This window comes from Xenopus laevis, chromosome 2S, assembly GCF_017654675.1.
Source record: "Xenopus laevis strain J_2021 chromosome 2S, Xenopus_laevis_v10.1, whole genome shotgun sequence".
Classification (NCBI taxonomy): domain Eukaryota; kingdom Metazoa; phylum Chordata; class Amphibia; order Anura; family Pipidae; genus Xenopus; species Xenopus laevis.
The window spans coordinates 147142154-147163101 of record NC_054374.1 but is presented as its reverse complement, the minus strand read 5'-3'; the positions used below and the strand labels follow the sequence as shown (position 1 = coordinate 147163101).

General features: G+C 38.9%; 1 protein-coding gene across 2 annotated transcripts in view; it reads right to left on the bottom strand.

Moving 5' to 3' along the window:
- The window catches only part of LOC108709958 (receptor-type tyrosine-protein kinase FLT3), an 89624-nt gene that overhangs the window by 26680 nt on the left and 41996 nt on the right, over window positions 1-20948 (bottom strand). For both annotated transcript variants that reach the window (XM_041584511.1, XM_041584510.1), the window contains exons 2-12: window positions 15568-15671; window positions 12957-13159; window positions 12397-12512; window positions 10983-11094; window positions 9375-9535; window positions 5717-5844; window positions 5085-5241; window positions 3327-3489; window positions 2236-2339; window positions 857-965; window positions 143-318 (exon numbers count right to left, since the gene is read on the bottom strand). In XM_041584511.1, coding sequence (XP_041440445.1) covers window positions 143-318; window positions 857-965; window positions 2236-2339; window positions 3327-3489; window positions 5085-5241; window positions 5717-5844; window positions 9375-9535; window positions 10983-11094; window positions 12397-12512; window positions 12957-13159; window positions 15568-15663 — 1525 coding nt within the window. In that variant the 5' untranslated portion in view covers window positions 15664-15671. The remainder of the gene's footprint in view (window positions 1-142; window positions 319-856; window positions 966-2235; window positions 2340-3326; window positions 3490-5084; window positions 5242-5716; window positions 5845-9374; window positions 9536-10982; window positions 11095-12396; window positions 12513-12956; window positions 13160-15567; window positions 15672-20948) is intronic.

Sequence of the window (20948 nt, the reverse complement as noted above, 5' to 3'; positions counted from 1 at the left end):
TTTTATTAGTAGTAGAAGTTAATTCTGCATTTACTCTTATCCACAAGTGGTACACAAGCGGTGCTATATAAATAAAAATAAACATACATACACAAATGAATTAAGACATTTTCAGGAACAGGAACGTTTGGATATGGCTTACTCGTGTTTATTAAAGGCATCCTTTCACAAGTCAGTCCAACAGCATTAACTGCACAGCAACAGATCCAAAAAGTCCCTGTAAAGTTGCCTGTATACAGCTCACTCCTGGATATCCAAGCGTCAGACATCCTTTCTGCTAGTCCATACGAAAAACCATCAATAATGTCTTCTGTGCAGCTTTAGGACAACAGGTAATTAGTTATAAAACTTGGACAACCCAATCAGAGAGAAAAATAAATATGATGTTACAATGCAAAATTGACAAAATCCTGCGCTCCGTACTTGCAGCACCAGCATTATTCACTGTAAAGATGGAATTATCATAGCAAAACAAGAAGTATGGGTTCTTGATCTTGGTATGTCAATGCCAATGGGTATGGATTGCATGGAGGAAATGAATGTGCAGGTTTAGGGCAAATCTGCATAAGTCCTACATACCCAGGTAACATTGTCATATGTTTGCCTTGTTTGCAATACACCATATATTGTAAATGCCAAATTATTTTAAAACAATGCTTTCATACTAGCATGCCTACTGGGGCTTTGTACAGAGTGGGGTAAGGCTGCAGATGGTCACCACCACACCTGCAACTATACATTCTGTACATTCAATAAACAACATATAAATTATTAATTGTGATGGTATTGGTGTTTCTTAAATTGGGTTATCTTTAAATTCTCTTTTTATTTTTAACATCTTTTGTATGCTACTTACTTGGAGAGATCTCCCCTGCTTCTCTTCCATGACCAAACTGCTAAGGGGTTGGCGCTAGCAGTACAAGACAAGTAATCTTGCATTGATGCTGTATGTACCTCAGGTTTCTCTGGTTGAAGACAAAGATGCATATTTTAGTAAAACAATAACAACAGAATATTTCAATGGAATTGGAAATTGATCTGGAACTTTGAAAACAAGGGATGTTGTTAAAAGGATCCTGTCATCGGAAAACATGGTTTTTTTTCAAAACACATCAGTTAATAGTGCTACTCCAGCAGAATTCTGCACTGAAATCCATTTCTCAAAAGAGCAAACAGATTTATTTATATTCAATTTTGAAATCTGACATGGGGCTAGACATTTTGTCAATTTCCCAGGTGCCCCAGTCATGTGACTTGTGCCTGCACTTTAGGAGAGAAATGCTTTCTGGCAGGCTCCTGTTTTTCCTTCTCAATGAAACTGAATGTGTCTCAGTGGGACATGAGTTTTTACTCTGCAATATAATATTTTATTCCTGAACCAGCAAGTGTATTTTTTTTAGTTGTAATATTATTTTTTTTCTCCACGACAGTATCCCTTTAAGTTGATTAACACTTGACTGTACTAGTTTGCTCTAATCAGTCAGCACCTTCACTGAATTCCTTATGTACTGGGTGCACGTCACACTGTGTTCACTTTCACCGTTCACCAAACTCAGTTCTTGGACAGCACTCCAAAAGTAATTTTTCCATATGGATAAAGAACTTACAGACTGTCAGAAGAATGTTTCAGGTCTGCATTGACCCTTTGTCAGAGCCTGTTATTTTTTTAAAGAATGAGCACATAGGTTAAGGGTGCAACCCTCCCCTAAAGCATGTATTAGACCTATCTGTCAATCAAAAAATGACTCCACCTACTGCATGAAGACAGAATGAAGAGAGACAGGTTGGTCGGCGGAGGATAGTGAAGATAAACTTGATTATTTCATAAATCGTCCAGAATTTTAAATTGATTATATTTACTGTATTAAGTTTCTGATCTCAGCAAGATGAAGCTTATATTCAATTTACATTTTTGCAATAGATCCCCTTTAACCCCCCACACTTGATGAGTAGGATAAAATGATAATTGAACTCCCATATGCTCAGTTTAATTAAGGCAACATCCCCCGTGACAAAAAGGGTCAACAGTTTTGCTTCTCTTCCTTTCAGTCTTTACATTTTCTGCTCATTTCTCTGGGAGTCTTTGTTGTGTTACATAGAAGCAGAGATTGGCACGTCAATAATAATACAGATATAGGTGCAAGAGATATCCCAACATTACATGCAGATGTTTGACTTCTTTTATACAATGCCTTAAATACCAATGCAAAAAATGTCAGACAACAATAAACTTACTCAGTAGACTTAAAATGAATGTTTTGTTAAGCTGCACGTCTTCATTCTCTATGTAGAACGTATACTCTCCAGGCATATATTTATGGTCGCAGAACTTGGCCGTACTGTTCATGAACGAGAACAAAACATTATTCCATGGGGCCTATTTACTAAAATTTGGATTTCTATCTTCACAAATTTCTCTAAAAGCCTAAACATTTTAGATTTTTGAAGTGTAAAACCACGAAAACCTCTAATACAAAACTGTTGTTGAGGTCCCACAGAAGCTAATGGGAGCAGCGCTGATCCTATTGAAATATTTTTAGTCAATTCCGACTCTTAGAGGTTTTCAGATTTTATTTTTGCTATCTTACATTTTTAGAGGTTTTCTGATTTTTTTTAGAGCATCATTCATCATTTTTTTCCATTTCTACATTTTTAATTCTGATCTTTTAATAGCTTTCATGGCATTCGTAGTTTTAGAGGAATAGAGTTTAATCGTAGTGTCAAAAAACCTTAAAAAAAACACGAAAATCCAACTTTTTTGATGTCAGCAAAGATACTGATTACAGTGAATGATTAATACAAGAACCAACATCTTAAAATGATTCAGTGAAATCAATCAGTCTTTTTTTAAGAATGGAACTATTCTAGAACTGGACATCTTCTACCAACACCAGTTTTAGGTTTGTAAAAATTATATTGTGGGGTCCTTTTTTAGTGGGGTACAGGGCTGTCATCAGGGGTAAGTGGGGGGTAGTTGTCCCAGGCTTGGTGAAATTTCAATCTGATTAGGGGGCTCGTCCATATAGTACAAAGTTACATGAATACCTCAAAAACTTTTATGACTTGCAAAGAAACTTATACAACTTCCATATCAATGACAAGGCCGAGCAGTGTGAAAATGGCAGGAAGGAGTGTATGCTTTAGATTTAGGGCAAACCCCGCTGACCCCCTATGGAATCACTATTTATTGGCCCCTACAGCAAGATTATTGATCCTCTAAACTTTGGGAACAAGAAATTTTCAACTGCTCATCAGTCAAAGTACCACTGCCCCCTCCTATAGTTGCAGTATAGACAGGGCTAAGCACATCACAGTGCCGTAATTACCTTGCTCCCTCTGTAGCGTTTTCACATGGGAAGTGATTTGACCGGTAAAGCCACGTACAACGCGCTGCTGGGTATGCTTCGAAAGTTACATGGAAACAAAACTCTTTGCTCTGCTCAATAGTATATGCTTCCTTGGAAGTATTCAGGTGAATGAAACCCTTGTCTGCAAGAAAAAAAAAGAACAGCTATTGGCAAAAAAAAAGCACTCCCGAAATTTGCCCACATGAAGATGATTGGTGCATGATCCTATATTTGAGCAGGTTTATTTCATTTGGTGTAATGTTCTCTTCAATGCCTTGTAGCCCGTGAGCATAAAATAGACATGTAGGGTACAAATAATAAACATTTCGGGGGAAATATAGTGTTCGCTCCAGGCCGGCACTTGCACAGTGACATCTGTTAGGACTAAATAAAAGCCTTAAAAGCCACTGATGCAAATGGGTCTTGGCCAGTTCATTAGGTCAACCACCCTGATAAACAATGCGTCTGTGGTATCTGCTCCTGTTAATATTGTTCTTGACCGTGATCTGATGCAGCCATTGGCCTTTGCCTGCACATTTGTTGCACCTTTTTCTGTTTTGTTGGTACTGTTCCTTAGCCTTGCCTTGTCGCCTGATCATGCTTCACTATAAGTGCCTACCTTCAGTTAACCCTACCTGTGCCAGTGCCTGCTTTTCTGTTTTGTTTTGCTGCAATAAAGTTTCTTTGGCAAAAACCTGTCTTCCTGTTCCCATCTCAGTCTTCTTCTAGATCTCTACTCAAAACACTACAACCAGTGGCACTTGAAACCCAGTAACGTAACTAGAGTGCGCTAGGCCCCTCTGCAAAAAGATCTTCAACGGGGCCCAGCATACTACTCAACTGCCCTCCCACCTGCCCCCACTGCTTCCTGCATTCAACCACTGCCCACGTCATGCCCACCCACTTCCCGTCCTGCTCGAGAGTCTACCGGCTATCTGCGTCCACCTTACCCGCTGCAGGTAAGAGATCGGCTGGGAAGGTTGGATTTTTCAGCGGTCTGCCCCCTTATTCCCCCCTGGCCGTGGAGTCTGCTTCTTCTATAGTGATGCCAATGTTGAACCCCCCCTTTTTCCCTTCATGGGCATCATGACACAGAAGTCCAATAAAGTGCTCAATTAAGTGCATGCAAAATTTTTTGTGCCCTCCGTGATTTTCTGTGTGTGCTGATAACCCGAGTGCACATAGACTCATGAGCAACTCATTTCAATATCCTTCCTTAAACTGTTATCGCATTGTGAATTTTAATAGCACAATATGAAGAAGTGCCTGAAAGTGTTGTAATCTTTTGGAGCAAACAACAACTATTTCAGTAAGACGTTTTATTACATTTATCACGCACTGGCACAAACGATAAAATTCGCAAACCTTCTTCCAAAGTCAGAAGAGGTCACTAAAAAAGTTTCGGGGATTGCAAAAGCTATATTAAATTAGCGCAAAGGAAAATTTGTTAGTGCAAATATTGCGAATATTTTTTCTGTTACTGACTTTTATTACAATCCCCCATAAGTCTGCTAGAAAACCATTTAAACAATAACTTAATAAACCCAACAGATTGGTTTTGCCTCCAATAAGGATTGATTATAGCTTAGTTTGGATTAAGTACACCCAACCTACTGGGTTTTTTTTCTTATTACAGAGAAAAAAAATGGGATTATTTGGATAAAATGGAGTCTATGGGAGACCATCTTCCTTTCTGCATAAGGAAAACTGTCATAATATATCAAATGCTAATTGTACCTGAGAGGATGACCTGGACTGACTTGCTTGGTAGGTAGGTTGAGGAGCAGGTGTAAATACCGTTGTTTGATCTCTTCATTTGTAAAGACGTTGCGAATAAGACTTTGACCATATGTGATTGGCTGTTACTGTAGTCTCTTTCTTCAAATACGCTCAGCTATATTCAATATATAAATATACAGGTTAATCAAATCACTCCTCCCACCAATGAAACCACCTTCTTCTCCCTTTGTTACATTTTAATGACTCATAATCAGGACAAGGGCAGTGCTTGACTATAACAGGGAAACAATAATATGTTGGATAAATATATATACTTTAGAAATACTGTCTGTTGCAGTAAATAAATGATGGTAATGTGTTTAGAACAAACTCTGGGATAATTAGATTAATTAAGATCAATGAGGCAAATGTATCTTTAGTTTATGCCGTGAAAACACAATTATAGCCTTCGGGAAAATCTGGAACGAAGTTAATTTGAAACATGCCCCTTCTCCCTTTAGATTCTAATGAACAAAGCTCAGTGTTTGCATATAATCTACACGTTAGATGTAGACAGCCTTCAGCTGTGTGTATATATGGTATTTTTTAATAACAATAAATAGGTCCAGAATAACAGAAAGGTCACTTACTTGATCTGTACTGTTAGAGGACCATTCTACTCCAAATTTAAATGTTTCATTCTTAGCACGACACCTTATAATAAAGGGCTCTCCAACCTTAACAAATATTTTGGGTAGGAGTCCCTCTGAATTAAGGTCTGTTGAAGGAAAAATAAACAAGACTATTTAAGCTCCTGAAATCATTACAAACTCCATGATGTAGGTTTCTCCTGCTGTTGCTGAACTGAACTTCCCCCTCCCCACAGCAGCTAAGTCAGTATTGATTGAGCTTATTTAAAGGGGAAGGAAAGCTCCAAGACCGTATATTGCCAATAGATTAGCCACAATAGTACAAGCTATAACACTATTTATTCTACAGAATGTTTTACCATACCCGAGTAAACAGCTCTAGAAGCTCTCTCTGTTTGTTTAGGATAGAAGCTGCCATATAAGCTTGGTGTGACATAACTTCCTGCCTGAGTCTCTCCCTGCTCACATACAGCTCTGAGCTCAGATTACAGCAGAGATGGGAGGAGGGAGGGGGAGAGGAGCAAACTGAGCATGCTCAAGCCCTGCCCTAGAGGTTTAAGTTGAAAACAGGAAGTCTGATACAGAAGCCCATGTGTACACAATAAAAGGGAAGAAATGTGGTGTTTCTTTTGACAGAGGACTCAGAGCAGCGTTACTTTGAGGATTTACTGGTGTATTTATATAGACTTTTTTGATAAAGCTTACTTAATTTTAGCCTTTCCTTCTCCTTTAAACAGTGATAATTAAAACATGGTATTCTTAGTTTACAAATATTTATTGAAGATATGAAAGCTGAAGTTAAGATTCTCTCTCTCTCTGTCTCTTATTAAAGGGGTTGTTCATCTTTAAATTAAATTTTAGTATGAATTAGAAACTGATCTTCTGAGACAATTTGCCATTGGTTTTAATTTTTTATTTTTTGTGTCTCTTCAGTTATTTAGATTTTTGATCAGCAGCTCTCCAGTTTGGAATTTCAGCAGCTATCTGGTTGCTAGGGTCTTGTTGGCAGGACTGGGGGCCCCGGGGCCCACTGTCCAGGGTCTCTCACCGCCCCCATCCCCTACTGTGCCATTTCCAATAACGGAAGAGGGGCCTGGCCTGGTGGGGGCCCATGAGGGTCGGGCCCAACCGGGTTTTTTCCCGGTTTTCCGCCGGGCCAGTCCGACCCTGCTTGTTGGGTTGAATGAGAGACTGGAATATGAATAGGAGAGCTTCTGAAGAGGAAGATACTGTAAGTAATAAAAAGCAAGAATAATAACTGTAAGCTCACAGAGCAATAGTTGTGTTAGCTGCCGGGGTATAGTGACCCCTATTTGAGAGGTGGAAAGATATAGAAGAGGAAGGTAAATAATTAACAGTAACAAAAAAAAAAAATATAGATCTATTGCAAAGTTTGGAATATGTTGTTTTTCTATTTCAGGCCAGGTCTGATCTATGCCAGAAATTGATCTTTTGGTTAAGTTCGGCTAATGTGTTAGTTTCACATTCATGGCAGATAAAATAACAAGGGGGTTAAGAAATAAACAACATGGGGGGGGGCTAATTTATCAAAATCCAATTTGTTTTAAATAAAAAATGTCCGTCCAAACTAGAATCCAAGATCGGACCTTATTTATTATTTAAAAAGCACTATTTATTCGGATCGGGGACAAACTCGATAAAATCTAGAGAAAATGCAAATAATACGATTTCCGAAATAGTCAGATTTTCAGGGCTAATTTCACAGACCACAGAAACTTCCAAATGGGATAGGGACCTCTCCCATTGACTTATATACAACCTCGGCAGTTCTGAGATGCCAACTTCAGATTTTTATAATGAAAAAAAGCTCAATTTATTTTTGAGTTTTTGGCATTTGGACTTAATAAATAACCCTCTAAGTTTGCCCAGGAACAGTAACCTAAAGCAACCAATCAGCAGGTAGCATTTATTGATCACCTGTTTAACAGCAAACATCTTATTGGTTGCTATGGGTTACTGCTCCTGGGCAAACATAGTGCATTTTATTACATTAGGGAACATGTCTTCCAAATTTGTGGCAAAATCTACATGTAGAGATAAAAGCGAACTACAAAGTTAATGACAACTGTAACATTGTAATACAGTATATAGTGAATAAAGTCCCCTCCTTTGTACAATAAAGGCATATTCAATGCAATATCCATTTCATGATCTAATGCAGGCACAAGGCCACAGGCTAAAATTTTTTATCATAAATCACTGGGGTGACTTTAAACAAGTTCCTTTTTTAAGTTGGGGATGATTACTTTTTAAAATCCAATTCAATGAGCCATGTGGTATAAGTGACATCACTAAACACTGTTTATAACTGATGACATCACTACGCAATGTTTATAAGGATATTTTACAACTTAATATATTAGAATTGAAAGGAGAAGGAAATGTCCAATCCAAGGGGGTGCCAAATGTTATGGCACCCCCAAGGATTATAATCACTTACTTGATAACCCTGGCCAGTGCTCCTGTTAGCCCAGGGCACTTGTGAGCGAGCGATCCTCTTCTTCCCTCCTTTCTTTGCGCGGATGTGCATGTGCAGTAGTTAAGAGCCGGACCTTAAAGGGATACTGTCATGGGAAACATTTTTTTTTTTCAAAATGAACCAGTTAATAGTGCTGCTCCAGCAGAATTCTCAAAAGAGTAAACAGATTTTTTTTATATTCAATTTTGAAATCTGACATGGGGTTAGGCATTTTGTCAATTTCCCAGCTGCCCCTGGTCATGTGACTTGTGCCTGCACTTTAGGAGAGAAATGCTTTCTGGCAGGCTGCTGTTTTTCCTTCTCAATGTAACTGAATGTGTCTCAGTGGGACATGGGTTTTTACGTTTTTACTATTGAGTGTTGTTCTTAGATCTACCAGGCAGCTGTTATCTTGTGTTAGGGAGCTGCTATCTGGTTACCTTTCCATTGTTCTTTTGTTTGGCTGCTGGGGGGGGGGAAGGGAGAGGGGTGATATCACTCCAACTTGCAGGTGATTGAAGTTTATCAGAACACAAGTCACATGACTTGGGGCAGCTGGGAAATTGACAATATGTCTAGCCCCATGTCAGATTTCAAAATTGAATATAAAAAATGTTTGCTCTTTTGAGAAATGGATTTCAGTGCAGAATTCTGCTGGAGCAGCACTATTAACTGGTTCATTTTTTAAAAAACATTTTTTCCCATGACAGTATTCCTTTAACAAAAAGACCTTTTTCACTCTAATGCGCATGTGTCAGCCGCTGAATTTTGTTAAAAGAAGGGAGGAAGAGGATCACTCACTTGCAAGTACCCTGGGCCAGAGCAGTTTTAAGCTAACAGGAGCACCGACAAGGGGTATCAGGTAAGTCATTACAATCTAGGGGGGGTACCTTAACATTTGGCTCCCTCCATGGATTGGACCTTTCCTTCTCCTTTAATGTGACTTTATTAGAAGGCCTTGAGCTTCTGAATCTTGCAGATTATTTTGTATTCACGTGGGGACAAGGGTGGTTAGAGTGCGATTGGCAGTAATTATATTTAAGTATTACTAGCACAACAGAAAAAAGGCAGAAACAGTTATGCTGCTTTCATATTATTATTACATTTATTTCAAGCTCTCGCCCATGCACAACACAAGAAGTGAGGAATAATACATACATTTCTAACAGTTCTTTTTACCTATTGTATACAGTTGGGTACATTCCGTGCCAAAGGCATTAGTGGCACAACACCAAATATATTCATCCAGCAGAAACTGTGACTTCAGCTCATTCATTACCCTGTGCCTGCCATAAATGTCGGTGCCATTGAACAAATATATGCCAGTCTTGTTTTCACACCTGCAGATATCACAACAAAGCTATGCTTTATATCACATTTACCTTGCTTTATGGATATACACAATTCATATACCTTCTTCAGTTCACAATGTACTAGCAAGACTTAAAGAGGTGGTTCACCTTTCAGTTAACTTTTAGGGGTAAATGACTATCGCTGACTGTCTTGAGAAAGGGCACTTGCTGCCCGAAACATGTTGTGTGAAATGCACAATAAAGATTGAATAAGCAGGTATTCTGCTCTTTGCTGTTTTCCGTGATTTGCTATCCCAATATATTGAAGTTAACCCTGTGGTTGCCTGTGACGGAGCACCAGTGCAAATCAGGAATATTCAACCAATGCTGGGTGCATGTGTGTTATCTTTGAATGTGACTATCGCTGGTGTAACTTTGCTTGCGAAGGAGATAGACTCTAGCGATACTTCGCTCCCTAACGCCTGGCGAATTGGTGCTCTGGTGAATGGACGTAACTTCGCAAATTCACTAAGATGCGGATTTTACTTAACGTTACCTCTTGGGCCAGACTTGCCTTCGCCACCTCAGACCAGATAAAGTGCAATAGAGTAGATAGGACTTCCTCAGAAAATAGTTGAAAAGTCCCAAAAAAACGCTGGCGACTTTTCCTTTTTCAGGGTGATAGGCTGAAAAAGAGCGTAATTTTTTTTGAGGTCAACCAGCTTCCCCCCTACATTTCCTAACATATGGCATATAAACTATACACTGGGCTCATGTGTAGGGCAATATAACAACTTTATTTTATTAAGGTTTCCCAGGCTTGTGTAGTGTAATGTATTTGCTGCAACATATACGTCCATTCAACTTTAACTTCCCACCGTATGCAAATTAGCCAACACTAGTGCAACTTTGCTTCGCTTGGGGCAGTAACACTAGCGCAACTTTGCCAGAGTTCGGCGCCCTGGATGCAACTTTGTATTTTAGTGAATTAGCGCTGACCTGGTGAATCTACGCCTGGCGAAGTGTTGCGCTGTGAGCGAAGTCGTCGCTGGTGAATTTTCAGAGGTTAGTGAATTTGCCCTTAGTATGTTATAGAATGGCTAATTCTAAGCAACTTAAATTTGGCCTTCTTTTTTTATAGTTTTTGAATTATTTGCCTTCTTCTTCTGACTGTTTCCAAATTTTAAATGACTCCATCTAAAAACAAATGTATTGTTATTGGTACTTTTTATTACTCATCTTTATATTCAGACCCTCTTCTATACATTCCAGTCTTTTACTCAAATCAATGCATGGTTGCTAGGGAAATGAAAACTGTCTCAGAGTATCTCTACATCATTCTAAAAGTTAATTTAATGGTGAACAACCCCTTTAAATACTGCCATTGACAAGAAGTCCAAAGAATTACTGCATCCACAATTTATGGAATTGTGCCCAAGCCAATAGTTGCTAATACAATATCACTGATCAACATGACATAAATATCTTACGATACCTGCCATGAGGGGAAGAACACATTAACCAATAAACAGTAGGTTCTGGGTATCCTTCAGATATACAGCTGACAGTTTCATGAGATCCTATAAAAAAGGGTTTTCTTGGTTTGCCTAAAGAAAAAGTGAGAAAAACAACAACATTCCACATTCCACAGAAATAATGATTTAGTGAATCCAACAAGGAACCATGACTATTATACAAAAGTCAATATTAAGGGGCAGATTTACTAAGGTTCGAATGGTAAATTTTTTTGGGTCAAAACTCACAAATTCAAGTTTAAAACCACCAACTCAAATTTGAATGTGAGATTTTTCACACCTCGACTCTGGAAACAGTTCTAATTCGACTATTCTCCGCCTAAAACCTGCCGAGTTCACATTGAAGTCAATGGCAGAAGTCCCTTAAACTATTTGTTAATGATTATGTTAAGTTTTCATGAATTTAAGTTTTCGGGTCGGGACTATTCGATCGAATTTTAGATGTTGAAATATTTCAAAAATAACATACCATTCGAATTGTGAATAAAATCGAATTTATTCGAGTTTTAAAAAAATTCACATTACTCTAGAATTCGACCTTGAAGTATTACATATTTTGTTTTTAAATCGATTTCAAAATTAGGTTGTATTTTTTTAAGGTTTTCTTCAACATATGCATTTGTCTATTTCTGAATTTTTGCAAAAAAAAAATACACACCCATGCTGTGAGTTACACACCGACCCTAATCCACTCTCCCTTAGCCCGCATCCGACTTCCGGGTTCCTTTTATAGTACCATGCCAACCCGCCCCGCTGATGATGATGTCACAAAAGGGGCAGGGCAAGCAAGTGCGCTGCTATAAAGCCGGAAGTCGGCATTTGAAGGTGGCGGGCGGGGAGAGCATGATAAGAGCTCAACCGGCCAGCCACCCACTAAGAGGAGTATGGGGTCGATTCAAAACCCGCCCAACCCGCGGGTATCGGGCCGGCCCACACATCACTACTGTGAGTCTTCTGGTCTAACTGGCTTATGATTTGGCAAACCGATGTTGTTTGAAGCAGGAAAAATAATATGTTAGGCAGAGTCAGTGCACTACCAGTGCTCCCTAACTAAATGATACACAAGTTAGGAGCTGGGTAAGGGGAAAGGTGAGGATACCCACGTGCTTCCCACTGCCACCCCCTCCCTCATATGAATAATGCTGGCAAATACAAGCAGCACTGTATACATGGCAGAAGCCCCAGGAAAGTGCAAAGAACAGATGCAAAATGTTGAATGTACAGCACCCTGGAACTTCAGTGTAAAGATTGCAAGATCTAATCTCTAATGGTTTAATGATGCCATTTTCTTAGTTAGGATAGAGATTCGTTAATGCAAGCAGTTCTTTATACAAGGGTGATAAAATATATCTTGTTAATTATGGACTCACTTACCTTTTACCTCTAATTCAATATGCGCAGAGTAGCTGACATTGTCACTGTTAATGAGAAGTTTATATTCTCCGGCATCTTTCTCTGACATTCTTACTACGTCCAAAGAAATGACGAGGCTGCAGAAATAAAAAGTTATTTTAGAAAAAAACTTCCTCTACATATACCAGTGGGCTTAGAGCTCTTATGGACATCCGCATTTGTGAAGAAAATCGTTCACGGTTGGGTATCTGCTAACTGCGAAATGATTCAGATTCCAGTCCCGTTAGCAGTTTATGCCATATTAGCCTATCTATCGCATTTTTTATGTACTAGGAGACGACCTGAGGTTTTTGAGGGGTCTTTCCATAATTTGAAAGTTAAATAAACCCAATAGGATTGTTATTATATTGTTATTAAATTTCCCTTCCCAACCCTAATTTGCATAAGGATTCGGTTTTCGGCTGAATCTTTCACGAAACGATTTGGGGATTTGCCCGAATCCAAAATAGTGTATTCTCTGCATCCCTAATTATATTACAGTTTCAGATTCATATAGCCAATAGGAAAACGACTTTACTCACCTGCTGTTCCAGTTCTGTAACATTCTGCATGGTATGCTGTTCTCTCTGAGCACCCAGCTACAAGATACAATCTCACTTAAATTCAGGGTCACTTCCAGTGTTACAGAGTCAAATATGTTGACTTCAACGGGCAGTTTAGCTCTGATGACATTTTCTGAGCTCCAGTAACACCCCAAGTCGGACGCTTTGCTCATATTAGAAATCTAGAATTAACGGTATCAAATAGGTTATTTGATTCACACTGTGCCTATAGCAGAAATAAGATGTTGCCACGTGAAATCAAAGCCGAATCTCTGGCATGAGATACATCAAAAGGTGCTAATGTTGGCCAAACAGGATCCAAGACGGAGAGCTACTCTGGACAACTATGAAGTCCTGAACCATGGACTATTATAGGGATGCTGAACCTCTGGGCTGGTATTGTAAGTTCAGTACAGCTATGGCACCTGTTATCCTGAATGCTCCAGACCTGGGGTTTTCTGAACAAGGGATCTTTACAAAGTTTGGATCACCATACCTTCAGTTAAATAAATAACCCAAGAGATAAGGATTAGTTATATTTTAAGGGCAAGTACAAGGTACTGTTTTATTATTATTACAGAGAATATAAAGCATTTTTAGACATTATATTGGGTTTAAATGGATTGTATGGGGGCCTTCTCATAATTCAGAGATTTCTGGAAAATGGATCCCATATCCATAAATAAAAATACTCTAAATTTCCAAAATTCTTTTGTTTGGGATTTAGTTCTCCTTTAAAGGAACTGTTCAGTGTAAAAATAAAACGGGGTAAAGAAAGAGACTGTGCAAAATAGAGATGTCAATATAGTTAGCCAACAATGTAATGTCCCATGTGGCCCCCATCTAGTCACTGACTGACTAACAGGTTAGAGAGCTGCAAAGGAGGAAATAACGAAATTCTAAGCAACTTGCAATATACATCCATTACAAATTCTTTATGGTTTCAATATGTGTTGCTAATGAATGGTCCTCTGTCCCTTTCTATTCTCTGCCCTGGTGGCTGAGATTGTTGAAACAACGTAAGACAAGGCAGCTGATTTACAGACCTGTCTTTGCTGGGGAACTAAGTGTAAGTTAAGCAAATTCTGTTTTAAATAGCTTTGGTTTTATTTACAATTAACCTTAAAAGCATTGACATTTTTTAATTAATATATATGGGAAAGTTGCTTAAATGTTTGGGTTGACTTTCCCTTTAAGCAACTACACTGTCTGTCTGGAAATTACTACTTAATCAGCTGTTCTAGGCGCATGGCAAGGAAAATATGGATAATAAGTATAAAAATTAGGGATGCACCGAATCCACTATTTTGGATTCAGCCGAACTCCCGAATCCTTTGCGAAAGATTCGTCCGAATACCAAACCGTATCCGAATCCTAATTTGCATATGCAAATTAGGGGTGGGAAGAGGAAAACCTTTATTACTTCCTTGTTTTGTGACAATAAGTCACGCGATTTCCCTCCCTGCCCCTAATTTGCATATGCAAATTAGGATTCGGTTCGGCCTGGCAGAGGGATTCGGCTGAATCCGAATCCTGCTGAAAAAGGCCGAATCCTGCCCGAATCCCGAACCGAATCCTGGATTCGGTGCATCCCTAATCAAAATGGATATTTACAACGAAGGGAATAAACAATTATCATAATCATAAAGCGAAATTATCTTTCTGAACTACTAGATGTTGCTTCAATGGGCTCAAAGTTGTAAATATTTTCACCTCAGAGGTTTTGCCTTCATTAGAAAATGAGACCCAATAAGTCACCCAAATATGAGGACAGCTAGTTCCTGTAGAAACCCTAGAGCAGGGATCCCCAACCTTTTGAATCCTTGAGCAACATTCAGAAGTAAAGGAGTTGGGGAGCAACACTAGCATGAAAATGTTCTTGGGCTGCCAAATAAGTGCTGTGATTGGCCATTTGGTAGCCCCTATGTGGATTGTCAACCTACATTGAGGCTCTGTTTGGCAGTACATCTGTTTTTTACACAAGAAAAACTTGCCTCCAAGTCTGGAATTCAAAAATAAGCATCTGCTTTGAGGCCACTGGGAGCAACATCCAAGGGGTTGGAGAGCAACATGTTGCTCACAAGCTACTGGTTGGGGATCACTGCACTAGAGGATAATATTAAGAGGAGACATGTTCTCTGTACATAGTAATATATAAAAGAACCCCAAAAGAAGCCCATTCACTCATAATGTCTCCCTGAAATCAGTTCAACAAAATTCTCATCCTTTCTAATAGCAAATAAAATATGTACTTGTATTAAAACACACCCTACAGGTCAAACACTACTTTTTTATTTTGAGATAATTTCAAGATGGCGTTTGTTTTCCTAAACTGAAAATATGCATTAAGTTTATGGGCCAATCATTTTTATGCTAAATCATCAATATAACATCAAGATTGGAAGTAAATCGGCCAGCAAACAGGCTGTGTCCCCAGTGGTTCTCAGGAAAACCTAATTGACACTCTTTTAATGGAACAGTGTATTACAAGGACGTTTCTAAAGACACACCTTTGAGACAAAAATATATAGTCTAGAGAGCTAAATTTGTGCAAAGGCAAATAAAAACTGGTTTATGTTTTCATACTTACCCTTGCTGCTGGTTGTGCTATTGTGGACATTTTTATGATGTCACATCTGATTGCCAAAGAGCTTTGGTTTCTAACAAAGCACAACAGCATTAACATGATGGCAACTGAAAAACAAGACCACAAAAAATATATACAGATTAGTGTTGTGTGGGTAAGGAAAAACTCAACCTGCACCCAATCTGAACCTACTTAAGCTTAACCCGTATCCGACCCTAACTCGAAAAATTTTGTTATTTTAGGACTCAAGACTAAACCGTACTCACATCTTCTCACTTGCTATTTCTGTTCACGCCTCAGATTCCAAGACAGGGAATATTTGGGAGCAGAATGTCAGGCTCTGCTGGGATTCAAGATAGGGACTTCAAGATTGGGGTTCTGGCTCTGTGCCTTAATCTTTGGGCCAGGTGAGCAGCCAGCAGGTTGGCTCACTATATTTCACCTGGCATTTGTAGCCCTTTCCCAGCAGCAGCCTGATTGGTGGGTTGGGGTCAGCCATTCAGGGCTGACAATGCCCTATATAAGGCCAGCACTCCTTACCCTCAATGCCTGAGCATTGGCCTACCATAGCACTGTGGATTTGCCCCTAGCTAGTTTCCTTCTCTAGCCTTTTCCTTTGTACCCAGCTTGGAACTTGCTCTTTCTACTTTGCCTTGCATTGTCCTGTCCTTGTCTGACCTTGCTCTTGCTCCAGCCTTGTACCTTGCCTTGAACCTTGCTATCCAGTACTGTCTGACTTGCCCTCCTTCCTGCTCTAGTCCTGTTCCTGCTCCAGTCCTGTTCCTGCTCCATGCCCACTCTGTCCTGTCCAATCTGCTCCTGTTCTGCTACTACCACTCTGTCCTGCCCTGTTCAGTCTGCTCCTGTTCTGTTTTCTTCGTCCGCACTGTCCTGTACCAGACTGACTCATTGGCCTCTTCACCCTGTTCCTGTCCTACCTATTCTGTTCCTTGTGTGCACAGTCCCTGCCTTAAGGATTCACCTTCCCACCTCGACCTCCACAGTTCCCCATAACCTATCCCTTGACATAGGAGGAGTGTACTACCCCAGTCTGACCTGCACCCAACCCTAACCATCACTGGTTGGCCAAATGTCAGCCTGAAACCACCCAACTGATGGTCAACCGCAGGTTTCAGGACAGATAGCACATAACTAATACAGATACAGACAAGTGTAAGCTGCTAACAAATATATATTTTCACTAAATGAGTGGACCTTTACCTGATTTGGTCACAAAACTGGGCCAATTTAAGCTTATCTGTTTATCTGGTCATTAGAGTGCATCATATTGGAGGCCCATGGAGATCCATCACCTGAGGGCCACATTTATGGGCTGCTGTATTCCATGCACAATTAGGGTTGCCACCTTTTCTGGAAAAAATAACGACCTTCCTATATATTTATCTTTTTTCCCTATTAATAACATTGGGATCAACTTTTTACCAGCCAGGTGGCAACCCTATACACATTGGGGCTGTGCAGAGGTTGCATGAGCAAATAAGGAAAAATAGTGGGAAAGTGGGCATATTGTCTAAGGTTTTCTGGCGGAACCCTGGTCCAACACTGGAATCAGTGATTGTGAGTGATAATTTAACAGACTCAAAAAATTTTGTTTTTAAGATGGGGTCAGTGGCAACCCCCCCCCCCCCAATTTGTAAAACTGGAAATATCAGAAGAAGGCAAATAATTCAAAAACTATGAAAAATAAAAAAAAATAAAGACCAGTTGAAAAGGTTCTTAGGATTAATCATTCTATAGAATATTAAACGTTTACTTAAAGTTAAATCAAAATCGATAGTGTTGATTCGTTTTTTAATTAAATGGAGGCTGGTTGGTGTTTATATTTATTTCCCGATACCCCCAGAATGGAATATAAAGTCAGTGTGAGTACAGATTCTGAGACTTATAAAACAACTCCTTTCCACTCAGTGCTGCCCATGTTCTAAGTTAAAATAAGTAATAACTACAAAAGGGTTGTTGGAGGTGATAAGGAATCTAATGCAACCATACTTATTTATATGAAAAAAGCTACTGTGACCTTTATAAATGGGTGGTTCTCCTTTAAGTATGTTATAGAATGGCCAAATCTAAGCAACTATTCAATTAGTCTTCATTTTTTTTTTTAAATAGATTTTTAATTATTTGCCTTCTTCTTCTTACTCTTTCCAGATATCAAATGGGGGTCACTGACCCCATCTAAAAATAAATGCTCGCTAAGGCTACAAATGAACACTACGTTTTAATAATTGTCTTTCTATTTAGGCCTCTCCTATTCATATTCCGTATTCAAATCAATGCATGGTTGCGAAGGTGTTTGAACCTTACCAAGTAGATGAAATTGCAAACTGGAGAGCTGCTGAATAAAACACAAAATAACCACAAATAAAAAAATGAAAACAAACTACAAATTGTTTCAGAATATCACTCTTTACAATATATTAAAAGTTAACTCAAAGCCAACATGTACAGGAGGAACAATAGTCAACATATCTCTGGTGCACATGAGTTTCCACTTTTCTATTGTCATCACATGAGCTATTCAGCAAACTGAACAGCTTGGTATCAAACAATCATTTTCACATAGTAGCCACTCCATTGTGATATTCTTATGTTTTGTTTCACATTGATGAATGTGCAGTTATTCTAAATGCGCTGAGAACAGAGCAGAGTATGAAAATAATAAACCTCAAATACCTATCTGATTGTACCCACTAATCAGATCTAAGCGATGGTGTCGTTCTTGGGTTCGCGTCCCTATGCTACAAACCAGAATAGGATGAACGTATTGCAAAATCTCATTCCTCTAATCAGTTATGTTTTTGTTTTATTGTAGAGAAAGTGTGTTGTTTCCAGATAACCAGGCAGATCTGGTGACTGTGATAACCACACTGCTGTGAAGGTTACCTCGGGTTCACGAGTCTTTCTTTATATGGGTTAGAAGGTTAAATAAACCACAGTATTTCCATATCTGAAATTGTTTTCTCAAAACACAATATATGTGTTATCTACAGTTTCTTGCGGCATCTAACAACATTTTATCATATATATATATATATATATATATATATATATATATATATATATCTATCTTTATATAATTTCATCTCAGCACAGGAAGAAATAAATCAGACACTACATATGTTAAAATATACAAGAAAGTCAGTTGTTGGAGTGGGCGCAGTGCATCTGGATTCTGGTCTGCCACTTCTTTTTATCCTTCTAAATTGCATCCCTATGGACAGGAAGCAGCTATTTTTTTCTTTTCATGCTTTTTTGTCACTTTTAATGTGAGCACAGTTTCCCAAAAAACTCTCTTTTAATTGGCCTTCCCCACCAGAGACTGTCACCTCTCCAGTCCATAATGAACACTGCCGCCAGGCTTATACACCTCAGCAACCGCTCCTCCTCCTGCCATGACATTCTGCCAATCCCTGCACTGGCTTCCACTACTCTTCAGAATTAAATTCAAACTAATGACCCTGACATTCAAAGCACTTCAAAAGCAGGGCAGGCAAAGTTTTGGCAAGACGTGGCTGTGGTGATCCAGGAAAGCTGAGGGAGCTCCAGTATGGGAGAATAATGGCACAATTCAAGTTTTATTTACTATAAAATCCACATTTTTAGTGGGGAAAAAACTCACATTTTTCAAGATTTATTATACCCTGAGGATGCAAAAAGTCAAAATATGAAAATCCACCATCTCAGACCTGCCGAGGTTGTATATAAGTCAATGGGAGAGGTCCCTATCCTATTTCAAAGTTTCTGTGGTCTGGGCTGGAATTAGCCAGAAAATCTGACTATTTCAGGCTTTTTGGGCAAAAATCTGAAAAATTCAGGTTTTATCAGGGAAAAAGCCTGAAAAAATCGAGCGTTTCCATATTAAAATCCGAGGAAATTTTACAATTTAGGTTTGCACTTGATTTTAGCGAGTTTTATCATGATCCGATTAAATCAAGCTTTTTTAATAATAAATAAGGTCAATAAACAAGGTCAAATACTAGTTTGGTCAGACTTTTTTTTAATTAATCAGAAAAATTTGGATTTTGCTAAATAACCCCCCCCCTCCTCAATGTCCTCAATGTATCTTGACAGTTCAGAAGGCTGTATAGTGCTTTGAGCTTTTATTCCTGTAACAACAGGTGTCCATAGCAGAGGTTCTTTGTAATAGTCTTACTAGGCTTGAGGTTTGTGCTGGGTTTAGAACCTCACAGCAGCCAAATATTAAATTTTCTGGTCACCTATGTGAAAATAAGGAATGGATTGGTTGCTATGAGTTACTAAACCAAGTGCAAACTGTCAGGGCACCCCTAGGCCTGCTGTCGTTCGTCACCCCACATTCCCTCCCTTTTATTTGCTCAAATTTTCATCATCGGGACAGGAGCAAGTTAAAAAACTATTGTATCTCCTGCGCATCCCCAGTGTTTCTGAACCAATGTGGGTGTGGTTGGGCAGCATGCCGCCCCCTAAAATCCTGCCACCCTAGGCCTGGGCTTTGTGGCCTCTCCACAAATCCGGGCCTGCAAACTGTTTTATAACTTTTATAACTTTTATAACATTACAGGGGAAATGTAATAAAATTCACAAAGAGAAAAGCAATTTGCATTTCACAATGTAATACTGTTCCTTAGATAGTTAATGCATTGCAAGTGTTTGAAGGTGTCACACGGGTGAATTTAATAAAAGATGGTAACAAAAAAAAACGATTAGTGACCGCATCCGAGAATGGAAGAAAGACTGCAAATTTGATTTGATTTACACTAGTGCATGGTGTACGTAAATTTTTAATGAAAAAGTTCTTTTGTTAGCAAATTGTAATTGTGCATTGCATACGTTTAAGAACTGCTTGAAGGTGTCGTAATCTTTTGGAGCAAACAATGTTTTCGGTGAGAAGTTTTATTACATACACTGCACACTGGCACAAACTGTAAAATTCGCAATCTTTCTTCCACTGTTGGAAGCAGTTGCTAAACAGTTCCTGGGTTGGCTAAAAGCTATATTTCATTTGCGCAAAGAAAGATTTGTTCGCACAAAGGCGTACATTTTCGCAGTGAGAATGGTTTGTCCGTTTTTAAAAGTGTGCTCTTAAAATTCGCAATGCAATAACAGTCTAATGTACAATATTACATGTGAATTTTCATTCTTATTTGCGTGAATTGCTTTTCTCTTTGCGATTACAGAACCCCCACAATCTTTTGAAACAAACATAACTTTTTCATGAATACATTACATACGCTGCACACTGCTGCAAACTATAAAATTCACAATCTTCGATAAACAGTTTCCAGGTTGCAAAAGCTATATTAAATTTGCACAAAGGAAAAATTGCTGGTGCAAAGACACATTTTGGCATTGCGAATAGTTTTTCTGCTACCGGCTTCATTATT